General features: G+C 48.1%; 1 protein-coding gene across 2 annotated transcripts in view; it reads right to left on the bottom strand.

The window, feature by feature from the left end:
- Nucleotides 1-388: 388 nt before the first annotated feature.
- DESI2 (desumoylating isopeptidase 2) overlaps nucleotides 389-18,335 on the bottom strand; it is a 44,659-nt gene continuing 26,712 nt past the window's right edge. For both annotated transcript variants that reach the window (XM_026509560.4, XM_057315664.1), the window contains exons 2-5: nucleotides 16,190-16,262; nucleotides 13,550-13,643; nucleotides 11,338-11,479; nucleotides 389-3,770 (exon numbers count right to left, since the gene is read on the bottom strand). In XM_026509560.4, coding sequence (XP_026365345.1) covers nucleotides 3,528-3,770; nucleotides 11,338-11,479; nucleotides 13,550-13,643; nucleotides 16,190-16,262 — 552 coding nt within the window. In that variant the 3' untranslated portion in view covers nucleotides 389-3,527. The remainder of the gene's footprint in view (nucleotides 3,771-11,337; nucleotides 11,480-13,549; nucleotides 13,644-16,189; nucleotides 16,263-18,335) is intronic.

The raw sequence follows: 18,335 nt of genomic DNA, 5'->3' as shown, positions 1-18,335 counted from the left end.
AACAGGGGGTCCCATCAGCCTGGCTCCTGCGTGCTTGATGCTCCAAGATGGGGGTGCGCGCGCACGTGCGGCGGGGGCGCCCCCCTGCGGGCCCTCCCCTGCACTCAGGGTGGACAGCAGAGGACGCGTCTCCCCTCCCAGCCTGCTTCACGGCCCGGGAGCCGGGGAGGACACCCGCCGCCGCCGTGAGGAGTGTGCTTATGCTCTGGAAGCTACGCACCTGGCCCGCGGACTTGGGCTCAAGAGCGAGCACGCGAGTCAGTGCGAGGGTTCGTACAAGAGGGCCGCCCGCATCCACAGAGCAGATGCGGGCCTCGCGTTTTAAGGGTCACCGCCCACCCTCCAACACAAATACGTCACGGCTGTCGTCAGAAAGCACTAGAAAACATTTCTTATAAAAGTATTTTTTTAATAAATCGATGTATTTCAATGTTGTTAACATGATAGCCCAATGCTATATCAAGGTAGCAAAAGTGAAATTCCTGGTATTTTTTTTAATATAAACACTATGAATGACAGTACATATGCATTCAACTTCACAAGAAATTATCTTCAGGTTCATGAAGATTCTTTAACAGCTGTAACACCTCTCGGACAGTGAAGATGTGTATCGACTGCGTAGACAAGGCGAGTCTAATCGCTGAGCCGCACCCTGCGACCACACGGAAGGGAAGAACACGCGACGGCAGCATGGTCGGCTTGCCAAACAGAACCCGAAGGAAACACAGCACGTATCGAAACGACTGAGATTCTCGCAGAAATGGAGCCATAAGAAGACACACGGATTCGAGCCCTGAAGCAGTGAATGTGTTTCTACCCGTTTTGTGATGGAGAGAAGCCAGGGACCCGGAGCTGCGCAGCTGTGTGGAGTGTGGACTCTCCGCTACGCACCATGGCGCCCACCGGCCGCTCTGTGCAGACGCTGGTGAAGGGAACTGCGCTACTGCCGTGGCCACAGCAGCGGCTGGCTGGGGTCCAGGCCTCCAGTGGAGGCTCCCTCGATGCCACCTCCTACAATTCCAGAGGCCGCTTTCCAAAGCCGATGCCCCTTCTTAGGGTCAACAAAACCAACCAACCAACCAACCAACCAACCAACCAACCAACCCAAGGGCACTGAAAACCAACCAACCAGTAGCTTCTGACCCTCTCACATTCTGTCACTGTCCAACCCATCATCAGAAATGTGTTTCGCTTGGTTACAAGTACAAAGACATCCCTGACTCCGTCATGTCACGTGTCTCTTAGTGACTGGATTTTTCTGAACAGAGATCAGGCTGAGAACACAATTCTTTCCCGGCAAGGGCAAGGAAAAGCTGGTTAAATGCTAGTCCAGGAAATCCAACCTCAACTCTGAACTATAGACGGGAACTGGTTTAAATGAGATTTTTCTAAAGTAATGACATTTCTTTCTTTTTCAACCTCAAGTACAACTGGATTGCGAGCAATCTCACCCCCAAAATGTTATCTGCTGATCACTAGGATGATAAATGGCGTCAGGCCACTATTTATTTTTACCAAGCCCCTTCACGCTATTTTTCACGCCAAATGCCGCAGATGAAAGTAAATACAACAGAACAACGGTGAAATCAATTGTGTGCTGAGGGGCTGGATTCCGGATCAGCAGAGACGGGGTGTTCCTGGCTATTCACCAAGATGGGTCTAACGGACGGCCACTCCTTTACGTGGGTCAGCAGCACACACTAAAACCATGTGTATCTCAGGGGATGAGAAACAACTGCCACCCACCGCGTTGTTCAGAAAACATCCCAAGCGGACCACCTCAGACGCTTCCCACTAACCTGCTTTGGTACCCGGACCCTCCGCTGGGGGAACAGACACACGGCCAGAGTCTTACTGTTTTAGTCTCAATCTCCCTTTTAGGCCTGAACCAAGTCGACTTCTCGCAAAGATCATACACTCCCTTCTTCCTTCTGTCATCTCTCTTAAACGAGGGCTCTGCACCCTCCAAAGAACGGAGGCCAGAACTGTCAAGGCTTTCCTCTACAGAAACAGAACAGTCAAAAGCATAAAGTAGGTTAAGTGGCTTCGTTTTCCTCGGGTCAAAGCTTCTAACCCAAGGTTTGGTTTCCCTAAGAACAGGGTGTGCTTCAGTTGAGAAAATGAATCCAAATCAGCTGATGGAAAAGTTAAAAATGTCCTTTACTGAAAGATATGTATCTTTACAAAGAGCAATAGCAAACAATCCAATCTCGAAGTTTAAACAGAAGCAGGTGCCTGTAAGACTGCGCTCTCCATAAAGCTCAAGCCGCTGCCTCGGGTAATTTATGTGCTGCATCCAATACTCTACGGAGGACATTCATTCTTAAGGCAGAAAAACTGAATCTGACATGTAATGACTTGGCTCTTACATCCAAGGGTCAAACTGGGAGTAGATTTGAGCAGACAGAGTCCTTGCTAATGAGGACTTATCTGCGGTTGACAATTTCTTGCTCAGAGTACGTTCTGGAAGAGACACACTGGAGAGAACAGAAAAAGATGAATTTTAAGAGACACGAGTATCTTTCAACAAAAAGTCAATGAGACTCGGTTTTCGACGATGAGGGGACGCTACTCCCATCACAAGCCAACGGACACCAACACTCTGTCTGAAATGGTACAAAGAATGGCAGAATATTGAATGATTCGCTTTATGGAGAGTGTTACTTCAGACTCCAGTTTTCAAGGTCTCGTATAAAAAGGCAGCCTGAACAGTTAGAAAGCAGTTGAATGTCAACTCACGCCATGACTCAGATGGCTGCCACTTAGGTCTTCCTACCCTGTCGTCACACCCGGTGCAGGGAGGAGGGCAGCGGGATGTATGAAAATTAAGGTGAAGCCCCCAACACGTGTGCAAAAATACTCCTTAGTGACTAGCAAGACTATCTTGAACGGAAACCATCGTAACTACAGACGGACGCAGGAAGGGGCCAGCCTGCTGGGGTGGACCGGGATTCGGGATGCAAGCCCCCCGGACCTGGGGGAGCCCGGGGAGCCGTCGCCCTTGGCCGCGGGGGCTCCTTCCCCTCCGCGTCCCGAACGTGAACAAAACCAAACACCAACCTAAAAGACCACCTAAAAGACCATTCTCGAGCGGGTGGCGGGGCCTCTGACCGCCCCAGTGCCTCCGGTGTGCCCAGCGTGCCCGCCGGCAACGGTCAACGTGCACAAAGACGACCCGCCTCGCTGCGAAGCCAGAAGGTTTTCCCCTCTCACCGCGGCAGGAGTCTGTGCGAGATTTGTAAACAGCGATACAAAATACTGTAAACATAACTTAACAGAGCTCGTATAAAACAGAAGTAAATCCGAATTTACAAGTGGGTTAAAAAAACCAGAGGGCAGCTTCATACAAAGTTCTCCCTCCTGCGCCAAGTGATTCTTTTGATTACAAATATAATCCTGAGCTGAAAAACGGGTTTGGGGAGAGCCGTCTTTGCATACGAATGTCCAGAGGACGCTTACTCTTTTACTTCTCTCTCGCTGACAGTCCACGGTCAGGGACAGCTCTGAGGGTGTGACTTTGGCCACGTTTACAGTTTTGTGTGGCGCCCGGGCCGGGGGCCGGCAGCGGCGCTGGCCACGGAGGTGGCCACGGCGGCGGCAGCGGCGTCCTCGGCCTCCTCCAGCTCGTCCCGCAGCTCCTGGCTGACGCTGGACTGCAGCGCGGCGGGCGTGAGCCACTCCTTCGGGAGGCAGCTCTGCAGGAAGGGTATACACGAGCTGAAGTAGGCCAGCCGGTTGATCCAGCGAGGGATCTCCTTCCCGCAGAGAATCTACAGACCAGAGAGGGTGTCGTGTTAGGTGAGGGCACTGAGGTGGGCCTGGTCCGGTGCTGGGGGGGGGCGCCCCGGAAACGTGGCCTCCGGGCCTCTGCGGACATGGGGCACCCACCTCCGGAGCCTGGGCCCTCCCGGCAGCCCCATCCCTTCCTCTCTGCGGAGCCTTGTTCAAGCGGCCCGCTTTCTGCATCCCTATCTACCCTGTGACTTCTGTCCCCGACCCACTTCTCCCCAGGGGCTCGTATCCTTCCAGAAGGAAATGTCTCCCCAGGTGCACACCTGGCTTTGGGAGTCCGTGGCAGGGGTGGGGCCGTGCTCTGGACGCGGCCGGAACCCCCAGCTGGCCTCTCATCTGCAGGATCTGCTGGCGGTGGCAGTGGCAGACGGGGAGCCAGGGGGGTCCCCACGGTTGATGGTGTGTGGCTCTCTGCCCACTTCCTGCCCTGACCCTGTCTTTAGGACTCCAGAGCCACAAGCATGGCCCGCCTATCTCAGATAGTAACAACTGGGTCTTCCACAACGAACTTTCTTTCTTAACCCTCTTGCCCGTCCCCAGACAACAACACTGGGCTTTCTGGGCCTGTGCTCCCCGGTCCCCAAAACCCCTTGGCGATTTTGCCTCTGGTCACATCACAGATTAGGATCAGGCCATCTGATCTTAGCGGATGACTTGGGAAAAAGGTGTCAAAATATCTTATGTCCAAAAATTAGCTAAAATGTAAATAAACCAGTACCCGTAATTAAGCAAAGTACCTTTTCTCTCTAAAGGGTTAGCCTTACCTGACAAAGACTACATTTCCTTTAAATACGACGTCTCTGTCTTAACCACGGGGCAAGTGGTCTCACTTGAGGGAATGTGGCATGTTTTGACCAAACTGGATCACGTGGCTGGGCAGCACAGAGAGATAGAGAGTACTTAAAATATCTGAGAGGGGCTCGTGGGTGGCTCAGTGGGTTAAGCGTCTGCCTTCAGCTTAGGTCGTGACCTCGGGGTCCTGGGTTCGAGCCCCACGTCAGGCTCCCTGCTCAGTGAGGAGCCTGCTTCTCCCTCTCCCTCTGTCCCTCCACTCGTGCTCTCTCAAATAAAATCTTAAAAAATTTTTTTGGAGAAAGGTGTCTGTGAACTCGATCTGGGGGAAAGCCGAGCCATGACCTTCCACGATACCACTCCCATCTCTCCACCCTACGAAACCCAGGCAAACAAGTATTAGGTTGTATTTTACACCCAAGACACGTTCGGGGGGCGGGGGTATGTGCATATTTGCAGGTTAAGCACAGAAGTGGTGGTGAAGAGTATCCAGGTAGCGTCCGGCCTCTGTTGACTATTCACTTCCTTCAGCCTACCTCCCAAGTCCTGGTTTTACTCAATAAGCTACTTCCTCCCAAGCCCTGGTGGTGTGGCCTCATCAGCCCAGAACACGGTACTGTCAACTACAGCCTCCTGTTTCTATGGTGGGTAGATGGATTTGTGCTGGGGCACGGCCACACCTGTGGGCTGAGCTCTCAATGGCGGAGTCCAGTCCGTGACCAGTCCCCCAGCTTATAGCCCCCCCCCCCACTCTGGCCCTCGCAGAAGCGTGCTGGTCCTCCGCCAAGCCAACATCTCGAAACTTCGAGTCCAGGCCCATTCGTGAGTCATTCAGCATTGTGACCTGAATTTTCAAAATGAACTGGGTTACAGATAGGAGGGCTGGCTGCGACACTGGTTTGAACGCAGGACGCGTACGTGTGTGTATACTGCCTCATGATGTAAAACATATTTCTTAGGGCGGGTAGCGGTTTATTGGCAAAATTACTTTTGCATTTAGGCTTCAACCGATAATTCCCCTTTTAGAAATTCACCCCCGACACACACTGCCTAGGTATGAAGAGACGTATGCCCAGGGTGATCCGTTACAGCGCTGTGTGGAACGGCCCAAGCGGCCACCCCTGATCTTCCCCCACTGAGGATGACGCGAGCTGTGGACCTGTCACTGTCGGCCTTTATTATGTTGAGGTACGTTCCCTCTCTACCTGCTTCATTGAGAGTTTTATCATAAGTGGATGCTGGATTTTGTCAAATGCTTTTCTGCATCTATGAGACGATCATATGATTTGTATCTTTCATTTTGTTCACGTGGTGTATCGCCCTGACTGATCTGCAAACGCGGAAGCACCGCTGCATCCCCGGGAAAAGCCGCACTCGATCCTGGTGTAGAATCTGCTTAGCGTGCTGCTGAGTCTGGTTTGCCGATGTCCTGTCGAGGATTCCTGCATCTCTGTTCACCAGGGGTGTTGGCACGTGGTTTTCTTTTTTTGTGGTGTCCTTGTCTGGTTTTGGTATCGGGGTGATGCTGGCCTCGTAGAATGAGTTTGGAAGTGTTCCCTCCTCTTTTTTTTTTTGGGAGAAGTTTGAGGTTAGGTATTAAATCCTTGAATGTCTTAGAACTCACCAGTCAAGCTGTCTGGTCTTGGACTTTTGTTTGCTGGGAGGTTTTTGATTCAATCTCCTTAGTACTAACAGGTCTAGTCGATTTTCTATTTCCTTATCATTCAGCCTCAGAACATGGTATGTTTCTAGGAATTTGTCCATCTCTTCTTGGTTGTCCAATCTGCTCACAGTGTCTCTCTTACGATCCTTCGTATTTCTGCTGTGTCCGTCGTTACTTGTTTCATTTTTGATTTGAGCCCTGCCTCTTTTTTTCTTGGTGAGTCAAGCTAAAGGTTTGTCAATTTTGCTTATCTTTTCAAAGAACCAGCCCTTAGTTTCATTGATCCTTTTGCTCTCTTTTTAGTCTGTATTTCATTTATTTCGACTCTGATCTTTATTACTTCCTTCTTCCTACTAACCTCGGGCTTTGTTTGTTCTTTTCTAGTTCCTCTAGGTATAAGTTAGATTGTTTGAGATTTTTTAAATCTGGGGAGGAGGGGAAATTCATGACACCGAAAGAAAAACAACAACTCTTGATCACCTTTGGAGACTGCTACTGAGCTGCGCAAGCGGTCCCCGAGACCACCTCCAGTTAGACGATGACTGGCCGAGAGGGCCACAGGACTGGGCACACGGCTGCGTCCACAGCCATGACCTACGACAGGCAAGAGGACGCAAAGTCCAGAGGAAACCAAGCACAAGCTTTCAGAGTGCCTCTCCCAGCAGACTCACACAGGATACATTTAATGACCCCATGAAGGAGCGGGGACAACATGTGTGAAATGCCCACTAAGGACGGTTACTAGACACCCAGCATCCAGAGTCTTACTGGGGCCACGTCGTGCGGGTAGCCACCCACTCCTCAGCACGTACCAAGCTGTTAGATCCCCCAGCATCTAAGCAGGTGTTTCACAGAAATCACACTGTTCATACAAACAGGTCAGGCACAGCCAGCCACCCTCCATCCTGAAAATCAAGTTCTCAGATGCCATCCAAAGCCCCCCTCGGAGAAGCAGGCCTTTATAAGGACAGCGGCCTCTGGCCTGTTTTAGCTCTTTTTTTTACACAGCACCCCCCAGCCTCCAAACTTGGCCAAGCTGCTGTTATAGCAAATATTATCAAAGGCCCCATGCAGGAGCGTGAGACCAACCTGAAGTACTGGTTTCAGTTACACCCTTTACGGTTCCTGGCCTTAAACAGTTAAAACAAATCCCACTAACCATCAAGGTTGACTTTAAAAAGCCAGGTGGCGGCCACCGTGTTTTCATGTGAACCTTCTTTACCTGGCCGGACACATCATTTAGGATCAGAGCAACTCTGGCCAGTAACCTGACGTCAGCCTCAAAGGTTTTCAGGGTTGAGGCAACGTCATGACAGGGTACACGCACAAGTAAAACCCCAGAGGGCCTGTGGGTACCCCTAGAAAGTCAGTTTATGATGTTAGGACACCCCAAACAGGGCACACGGGTCAGGCGGTCCAGGTTACAAGGCCCCCACCCAACTTGCTTTCTCTCTGGGAGTGAGCACCATGGGGTTGCTTTAGACCGGAGATTTCTGTCCCCTCCAAGTTGGTGTGCTGAAATCTTAACCTGCGACATGATAGTGTGAGGAAGGGGGGCCTCGGGGTGGTGGTCAGGGCATGAGGGCCAAGCCCTCACGAACAGGATTAGGGTGCTAACCAGGAATGTGAGAGCCCCTCACTCCTCCTGCCACCTGAGGCCAGGGCAAGCAGCAGCCTGTGACCCAGGGAGCAGACCTCACCAGATGCTGAATCTGCCAGAGCCTTGATCTTGGCCTTCCCAGCCTCCAGGATGGTGAGAAGTAAAGGTCTGTTGTTGAGAAGCCCCCCGGGGTCTGTGCTCGTGTTCCAGCCACCTAAATGGATGAAGACAGGGCTTCTGCCCGAGGGTTTCCAATCTAGCCTGGAAAACTGGCTGAAGCTTGGTTTCAGAGGGTCTGCCTAGAGATGGTCAGATCCAAACAGTTCTGTGTGTCCATGACGCCAGGTTATCGGCCTCATGAGCATGGAAGATGTGCGCGGTGTCATGTGTGGCGAGTGTAGGCACAGGGCAGCAGCCCGCCGGATCCAAAGTACTTGCAGCAGCTCAGAAAGGCAGAATGCAACGTGTTTCTTTAGGACAAGGGAAGGTGCAGCGTTGGAAAGCAAAGGTTATTACGCCCCCACGCCCTTTCTCCCTAGGTGCCAGGGTTTGGGGTTTTGTTTGTTGTTGTTACGCAATCAGTGTGTGCCATTTAGCAATCCTAACTTCACATTGTAAAAATTATCCCCTGCTCTCATCCAGCCCTTTTTTGGTCTGGGAAGGATGGACAAAAAAGGGACAAAGAGTTCTTACTGGAAATATTTTTATGTAACTGAACTAGACGGGCACATCATGTTAGGGATTTGTCAGGATAAAATCCTGAAATTTTCAGAAATTTTCAGAAAATTTCAAAATGGGTTTATACAGCCAGCCGCTCCCTCTACCCTGACCATTTACCTAGCAAACAGCTTGGAGAAGACCACCCCACGTCTGCGGACAGCTGCATCTGGTGACTGCACAGCCTTGCTAAGGCATGCGTGGCGGGAAGCGGGAGGGGGCCAGTCTGGCTGCCAACCCCCGGCTGCCCCCGCAACTAAGCCACAGTCGTGACCCCGGGAGCCAGACACGTCGGAAGCGGGCGGGGGCTCACAGTCCTGGTGATGTGCTTTCCCCCACTTGGAGTTTTGGCAAGAATCACTGGTTAGGGATTCAGTAAGTCCCTGTACTGGAAACCTGGAGCTGACAAGCAGCTCAACGCAGCCGGTCCTGGCGAGAAAAAGCCCTTTCCTGGCGGCACACGCAAGTAACCCAGACGGGTCGGTCAAGGTCCGTAAGGCTTTCACAGCGTAGGGCTCCACAGATAGTGTCCTGCCCTGCAACGGTCCCCAAGGAGAAGTCCCGTTTCCTGAGTCTCTACCTTTCAGTTTAGCAGAGAGGGTAGCAGACAGCGCTGGGTTTCAGCCTACGAGTCAAGCCCAGGCAATCAGGACTGTGAATTTAGGATTTCAAAAAAAGGCCAGGGCTTTTCTTTGGCAGGAGTAAAGCCGGGATGCTGCAAGGCCAGGGAGCCATGTTTCTAAGTTCAAGCAACATGCAAAGTTTCCCTAAGCCCTTTTTTAAAACCCATTACAAAATATGTATGTTGGGCCGGAAAATCAGCAGCCCGGATAGGTCGGATATCTGATTTTCCAAGAGCTCATTAGTATCTAAAAACTGCTTTTTAACACTCTGAAGTCCACCTGGAAATGGTCTCTCTTTGAATGTTGTCTCCCTTTCTCCAGAGACTGCAAGAGGCAAAAATCATAGTAAAAATCTCAGCTGTGGAGACACATTTTCTTTCCATCATCGAAAGACTTAAACTCCATCCACTGTATGGATGTAAAAAGCAAGGAAGTTGTGCCCCTTAACACTTTCTCTCTGCGGCATTCCCCACGAGAGACGATCCCTGTATCCTCTATAAAATTACATGCACAAAACGTTTTATACTAATTCCTATCCTATGTCCATAGATGCAACAATCACAAAATACAATTCTTCCCTCATTGTGAAGTTACTCCCACTCTCACAGCAGTGAACCTGGCCATGACAGAGGTTACAGCCGTCTGGGGGGATCCCAGCTGGGACGGGGCGGGGATGCTTCGGCAAGCAGCAGCTAGAGAATTACTGCGGTGTCCCCCCTGCTCCCCTCCTTACTGGGCTCAAGTCTGCAAACGTTTTAATCATGTTCCCTCCCACTTGGAGGAGAGAGCAACACAAAAGTTTAGCATTTTTGGCTGCCCCAAAACTCAGCTTTGGGAATTCGGGGGGCTTTTCCTGCCTGGAGGAGAGGACAGACCTCACGTGTCACCTGGGCTGCACTTCGTCCCCCTCACACCGGCAGCGCGGCTGAAACAGCCAGGGTTTCCAGCGCGCCGGGTCTCCGGGGCCAGGTCGACCATTCCCAACTCCGCAGGTAGCTTCCCCCGTCACAGCGGACGGCGCCCCGGCAGCTCCTCCATACCCTGGATGAGCGCACAGCCACCTTGTCTGTCGAACGAGGCGACTGGACTGGGTGCGGCTACTATCGCTGCCGACTTTAACATCCTAGGCTCCTACGGCTCTCTGGCTGCACTGCCTACACGTGGGGTCAGGAAGGACCCGAACCACCTTCTCTCGTTCCGGAAAGGCAGCCAGTGACCTCTACGGGATCCGGGATCCGCGTGTGCACTGCTGGCGCTCCTCCGGCTTCCACGCCCGCACGAACCATCGGGGCTCAGGCGAACACGAAGATGCCGACTCTGTGCCCCGCGGCGGGGTGCAGACGATGTGAATCACGAGTCGTCCGTGCTGCGGGTGCCGGACACGTCCTCCGGGAAGCACGGCGCGCCCACCGCGGGCCTGTCCGAGAGCCGTGCTGCGGAAGCCACGAAGCCAGGGGACAGGGCCAGGGAGCCGGGCACCCGTGCACAGGCCACCGAGCCGGCAGCCCCGTCTGTTCTGCCTGCCGTCCGAGTCCTGCGGGGCCCAACGCCGCCCCCCTCCAGCCGCCCAGAGTCGGGGAGCTGGGAAGCTCCTCGGGTGCTAGTTAATTCTCTCGACCTTATTTCCTAATCTTGTGATTTCTTCCCTCCCTTTTCTGTCTGCAGGCCCTACGATTCGGATCTAGTCTCCCGCCTGGGAGTCCAGACTGGGAAGGCAAACAAGCGCCCGTGTGTAAGCTGGCAGAACGAAATTTCCAGAGCAGCAAAACGAACGACTTATTAATCGTTTTAAGAGCCAGGAAACAAATTCACAACAGCAATTAAAACAGGAAAAGAGGAATCTCGCGGCTGAGAGGCAGCCGTCGCTCAGGCGTTAGTTTCTCTCAAGCGCACGTTCCAGGCGGTGACAAAAGCGCAATCCGAGGAGGCGACTATCTGTGTGGACTCCACCCACGGCCACGTCGTGACCGGGCCACGGTCTGAAAGCGCGCCGACCTCGGAGAGCTCATCCAGACAAGACATCACACCGCGCTCTCCCCAACAGGAAGGATCGAGAACGCACGGAGGAGACAAGGGGCTGCGAACAGCCGGACGGCGAGGACGCCGGCGCACGTGCTCTGCCCGAGGGGTCTGAGGAGAAAGCCACTCACCTCCGACAGCGCCGAGGAGAAGTGATTGCAGTTCTTATGCATCAGGTGGTAGGCGTTGCCCTTGTACTCCTTCCCCAGCTCTTCCACGATCTTCTCGATGTCATCCTCCAGGAAGTCCGTGCTCCCTAAAACTACAGCTTCTCTTGAAGAACAAAAAGAAAGAGGAGAGAAACAAACATGACTGTGTGAGTTTTAAGTATTTTTCTAAAGAACTTGTTCAAAGACTTGCTTATTCCCAGGAATATTCTGACCGGCGTAACAAAGCCGAGTTCATGTGATACAACTAAAAGGTAAACGAGATACTTCTAAACTTTCTCCTGAGTTTCTACTTTTCTGCAAGGAACTCCTAGGTATGTTACCTCTGAATCCTACAAATGCAAACCTGCTCATTTTCTTTATGAAACAGTGCGTCGTATATTGAAAATGTAGCCATGTGTTATTTTTACAAGCACTGTGTAAGCAGTCGGGTAATCAGAGAACCAGATCCATGCGGCCAATACTTTGCCCAATTATACTGGCATCAAAGAGCCGGCCACGATCTCACTCAGCAATAGTCTTCTGCGTCACCTGCTTCTGTGCCACTGTGAGCCGGACTACCAAACAGCTTTTTTTTTTTTTTTTTTTTTTTTTACAGCGTTATAAAACCAACCAATTAAAAAACCCCCCCAATTAAAAAAATAAATACCCTCCACCTGACCCCGAACTACTACCCTGGAAATGCAACAGACATTATCCAATAGAAAGTAGAACTTTAGTCAGATACAAGTTAGGCATCTAAGAAAACTGAAAATACTTAGAAAATCCTTTCATCTAGTAGTCCTGTTAAAAGGGAAACCTAAGGAATAGATTCAGGATGGTATTATAGCAAATCAGCGATACGCCAAGAAAACCATGAACTTGGTAGTGATAAAAGTGTGTAGCCTTGGGATGTCTGAGTGGCTCAGTCGGTTAAGCATCTGACTTTGGCTCAGGTCATGATCCCAGGGTCCTGGGATCGAACCCCGCATCGGGCTCCCTGCTCAGTGGGGAGCCGCCTGCCACTCTGCCTACTTGTGCTCTGTCAAATAAATAAATAAAATCTAAAAAAAAAAAAAAAAAAAAAAAAAAGTGTAGTCCTATCCTGAATTTCAAGGGTACAACCTCATTTCACTACTTTTTACTTGGCAAGTTAACGATCAGAGGCCCAAAAGTTTCTTTAAGGCTCTTTGAGCCTAAGGTTCTAAATATCTCTTCAAATACAAAACTTAATTAAGAAATGGAAATCTGATTATTACGCATTTAAATTCTCAGTGCTTTTGACTACTCAGAAGGCTCCAGAGTATTCTAGTTTATCAAAACATGTAATATAAGCACCTGTTAATAACAATTTCTCAGTTAACCAACTATTCAGTTATTTCAAATGTATAACGTGTCCCTTTCATTGGGAAAAATGAAAAGATCAAAAAAAAAAAAATCCTACTGAATGGGGCACCTGGGCAGCTCAGTCAGTTAAGCATTCTGACTCTTGATTTCGGCTCAGGTCATGATCTCAGGGTCGTGAGATCGAGCCCCGCGTCAGGCTCCATGCTGACTGAGGAGCCTGCTTGGGATTCTTTCTCCCTCTGCCCCTCCCCCTGCTCACACGCTCTCTCTCCCTATCGACCATTTTTTTTCTCTTCACGCCATTTTATTTTTAAAATTTTTAACTTTTTAAAATTTGTGTTGACACCCAATGTCACATTAGTTTCAGGTGTACAGCTGAAACATACAGGTGAGACTGTTTACAGAGTCAACAGCCCTGTATGCTCTGCTCACAAGGGTAGCTACCACCTGAAAAATGAAGGTATTTGTAACAGTGTTGGGTAGGCCGCAAGAAGACCGTCTTCCATCTCCCCCCTGCATGGGAGGTCGAGGGGAAGCAATCACTACATATGAACCTTCTAAACCAGAACCCAAGTTATACCAAAGTAAGAACATTTTCAAAGTACATGAGATAACTTACATGGGTCTTGAGTAAAAGCAACAGACTAGGTTATTTAAGGCACATCTGGCCGAATTCCCATGTTTATACAACTTCAGATAGATTCAATTTTAAATAAAGTGTCAGCAACTAAAACAACATTAAAGAAACATTTTAACTTCCTAGATTTTCATCTACAGAATGAATTCTGTATGCCTGAAAACACGCTTTAGCACCTAAGACAGTGTAATAAAAATTGTCCTCCCTACTTACTTAAATTTAAATGTTTCTCCTAGTTCAGAAGCATTTCCTGGGGAAATTTCAAATATTCCAGAAAAGGGGTAAGGATGGCCACCATAAGCAAATTCTGAAAAGAGAAAACTCATGATTTTTAGTATTTATCACACAAAACTTAATCAGAATGCTGAATTAGCTTTAAAAAATGATGAGGATAATAATGATACCATCTAAATATTTTCCAGGTTACCAATAACTTTCACAAACATCTCATTCAGCTGTTACTTGTACACAACAGTTGATACAAAAGGCCTGAAACTCGTAACGAAAGACACTCAAAGGTGATCCTGTATTTCGCGTATGCTGGTGAGAGCAGAGTGACTAACACTCACGGGTGAACGCGGGCTCTCTGCCTCACGATTGTGCCAAACTAAGTGGGTGGTCCATTCCGTGTTTTGTCACTTTCTAAATTAAAGCGATCAAATGTTAAACTTACACTTTACTGGAAAAACTGTCTAATAACAATGATTTTGCACGGCTCCTGGGCTGAAGGCTCTTGGTTTATCTTTGAGTAAGGGTGAAACTTGAGCGAGCCTGAAAACTGAATTTTCCTTTCCCCTCATTCAAGAAAAAACAAGCTCCCAGATTAACACGTACACGTACTCACACACTCTCTGCACGGCGCATCTCTGAGCCAGGAGGGGCGGCTTGTGCTACGGGCTCACGAGATAGCAACTCCCACCCAGAGCAGAAGCAGAGAGTGCTTTCAGGTAAGGAAGGGACTAAAGTTCTCGGGAGGAGATACTTAGATAGTGAAGTGGCATATCGGGGTGGACTTATTTTCAAAATTACAAATGTTTACATTAATCTCATCACTTAAAATTTATTAAATATAATAGTGAAAGGTCAAAGAACAAGGCAGATACCAAGTTTACATTTGATCCACATCTTCCAGAGAAAAAAAGCAAGGGCGTGGATAAGAAATAAAGCATCCGACACTCAATTCTGAAATAGTAAAAATTATCTTAATGACAGGATTTTATAAAACACTGTAGATAATCAGGTTAGACATGGAAGGATTATGGTTAGATGTTTTATTTCCTCAATTCCAGTAAGGAAGGTTGTTGAGCCATTTTTTTCATTTATTCAAGAAGTGTCATTCACTTTCAGCAAGATTACCTTGGCTAAGCTTCCATGACATGTTTGGACCATGTTTCTAATTATTCCTAGATCACCTTAGGGAGGGGAGCAATGATTCGACAGGTGAAAGAATGCTGGACTAGTAGATAAGAACACTTGGGTTCAAGCCCTCGTCTCATTAATTAGCAGTAGGACTTTCAGCAGAGCTGAGCCTGGGTTTCTTCATTTGCAAAATGGGGAAACTGCCACATGCCCCCATGTCCTTCTCTACGTCACAGCAGCATGACCACGTGGCTCAGAGCTGGATGGCACTTACAAGACTGTAACGCACCACAGAAAGTCAGTTAAACAGGAACACGCACAACTTTGGCAAAAGCCAATTCAAACAAGGGAGCCAACCCAGAGACGACGAAGCCACCTGCAGCAACTGCCCTGACCGCTGGCCCTTCCGGCAGGAGCCTCTTTGCTCTGGGGGACTATGCGGTAGATGCAGCCTTTCCAGCGAGATGGAGCTTACGCGGCGGATCCCTACAGCGAAATTTCCTGCGCTACGCTGCTGCCAGAAGCAGCTCACGTGGACCGCCAGGAGGGGCAGTGTAGACGCCACACTGACACATCAGGGGAAATGCGCCTTTGCCTCGCGTTCCGACTTCCCTCCTGTTTGCGAAAGCTGTCTGTAGCCGCAGCGGGTCACTCTGGGTAGCCTGCAATCACATGTTCTTACAGGTCTTGCACAAAGACTGCTTGGCTGAGGCAAATAAAAGACGTTTCTGCTACAGGGTGAGCGTGTGCTGCAAAATAATACGTTCTTCCAACCCTGCTAGAACCGGCAATGTGGTCGGTGTTTGCAGACCATTACTGCCTGCAGCTCGATCTGGAGGCAATGACCCTGCACCAACGGTGGGAATCAGAACCAAGGAAAAAGCTGCTGAAATCCAGGCTGCTTGCTTTGAGTGGCTCCTGTCATATTTATCATAATAAAGGGCCAGGAAGAATAAAAGGGCTGAGTTAATGACGAAGGCCATCATTCCTGAGCAAAAAGCTAGATGTAATCAGGGCGGGAATTGCTCAGTCGTATGTTTAAACTTTGTAATGACACACTTGCAAGACTATAAAACAAATTTAATACTGAAATTCCCTCAGGAAATTGGTATCTCCAGTTTGACACTCTCGCATCAACTCATCTCCAACCATAATGACTGGTTTTCAAAGCACAAGGTTTCTTAGGAACTCCAGAATCTGTTAGCCCAAAACGGTCATGGTAAAACAATCCCAAAAGGCACATATCTTTTAAGACCCTGTATTTGGAATAAAAGATAACTATGTGAATGTATGGTCACATACTTTAGTACTTTCTCCCCAAATACATTCAACTTTGGGTGTTTTCCCAAAATACAGGGTAAACAAATATGGGGAGATTTTCTTCTATATTCTGCAGTAAGGTATGGAAGCAGCTGGAAAGAGAGGAGGAGCTATAGCCAGGAACTACAAGTCCTTCAGAAGAAAACAGCCTATGCAGACCGTGAGCACACGTACCTCTGCCGTAGACCTCGATTCCCGAATGAAAAACGCCAATTCCGATGGGTGAGGTGTATTCGTTCATCCAGTACTAGGGAAAAAGAAGAGAGTCAGAGTATCTGTCCATTTACAACTTAACTCCAAATGACAGGCAACTACTACCCCCACATCCTTCATGGAATATTTAGGCCTTTCTAACTCCATTTCTTAGTAGTTTTCCTTCTGACCCCAAAACTCCATGGTAACCGCTCATTTGGTCCGATCTCTGCACCCATGCTTGTAGGACATCCCACGTGGAATGCCGTCCTGGGTCAAAACGACTGTCTCAAGTTGTAAGGGCTTAGAGCATAAGCCATAAAATCTAAACTTGGTCAGGCTGAGGGAAAAATGGATTTAAAAGCTCTCTTGTGACTTAAAAAGAAATCATATATAATGTATGCTTTCATATCTATTTTTCTTCTATCTTAAGCCTTCCCTTTCATTCTCTGGTGAGCTCCCCAAGGACTGGGATATTGTATTCTTTTTCAAAAAATGTTTGAAAAAGACATATATATGGCATGTATGTCCTGATTCAGCTCAAAGTTTGGGAACGGTAATACAGGAACAAATAACGTGAGGCACAAAGTCTACCACAATCTTCTTACTGTTGACATGCAGTAGACATTCCCAGAAAAGGTAGTATCTGTATTGAGTTTTTAGGAATAAGTGAGACTTCCCCAGATAGAAAATGGGGGGGGGGTGTGGTGGACTGGAGAGGAATGGGGAGAAATGTCTAGAAGGGTGAAGAGGGTGCACCAGCATCATGATGTGAAAACCTGGGGGTGACTGTGGAGGGGTACAAGGAGGACTAGAGAGGGTTTACGTAGAAGAAGGTAGTAAATGAGTCAACAGCTCATTAAACAAACACTTAGGCAACACTTAACAGTGTTACAAACCCATTAAGTTTCTTCTAGGTTAGAAGATAGATAATTTGTCTTTAATTTTTCTGGGTTTATTCAAGTCTTAGCCTTGGTTCCAGACCCCTAGTCAGTTTCTTCCAGACATCCGGAAGTCACATTCACATATATTGCTGGAGGAAGCATAAATGGATAAAGTCAATTTATTTTGTCCTAAAATGTACCTGGAAGAAAAATTAAGCAATAAACAAATACCTGAAAAAGAACAAGGAACTTTCTCATCTAGGTATCAATACACTGATTAACAGGATGGTACTGCTTTAGAACAGATCCTTGCATGTGTAAGAATCTGGTGTATGATAAAGGTGGTGTTTACGATTAATGATAAAGGGTAAACTATTAAAAATGTGTCAATAAAACTCATGCATAAAAATATATTTCATGTATCTAAAAATTCTGGTGTGTCTAAAAATAATCATAGAGAAGGAAATAAAATAGACTGAAAAAAAATTCTTAGATGGGAAAAGATGACTTAAGTAAAGCAAAACCTAGAATTTCTACAGGAAAACCACAGATACTCAACAAACACTTCCAATTTTTTATTGTGTAAAACCACATGAACAACATCAAAAGATAAACAAGACACAGGGAAGAAAAGATCAGAATGAGAATACATCTTGCTCTCTCGACCACATTCTATTTGGTTCCTGATTTTGGACAGCCTGAATTTGGATGGCAAATTAGGAAGGTTTTTATCTGAATCGATTTGATTTTGGATGCAGTAGTGAGGGTACATACAGAAAGGGATTTCTCAAGACTTTATCAAATCTACTTAATTCCACAGTTCAGGCAGCAAAAATTCAGGCAGCAAGGGATACTGTATACAAAAAGCTCCATTAAAAAAAATAACCCCCATAGACAAGTGAGCAATCATAGAAGAAATTAATGGCTGACAAACATGAACATTCTCACTAGTAAACAGAAAAATACTAATGAAAAATAGTAAGCTACCATTCTTTTTTAATCCATCAGATGGGCAAATATAAAAAATATTGCTCAATATTGCTGGTGTTGGTAAGGGTGTGAGGAAGCTCCCGCCAAAGTGTGAATCAATAACAGTTAATTAACCATTACACCTCTTGGGAATCTATTCTACAGAAATACTTGAACATATGCAAAGACATATTCCAGGATATTAACTGCAGTTGTCTATGATACTGAGAACCTAGAAACAACACAAATATCAGTAACAGAATGGTTAAATAAAT

The sequence above is a fragment of the Ursus arctos genome, unplaced genomic scaffold (assembly GCF_023065955.2).
Source record: "Ursus arctos isolate Adak ecotype North America unplaced genomic scaffold, UrsArc2.0 scaffold_2, whole genome shotgun sequence".
Lineage (NCBI taxonomy): Eukaryota > Metazoa > Chordata > Mammalia > Carnivora > Ursidae > Ursus > Ursus arctos.
This window is presented reverse-complemented; position numbering and strand designations above follow the sequence as displayed.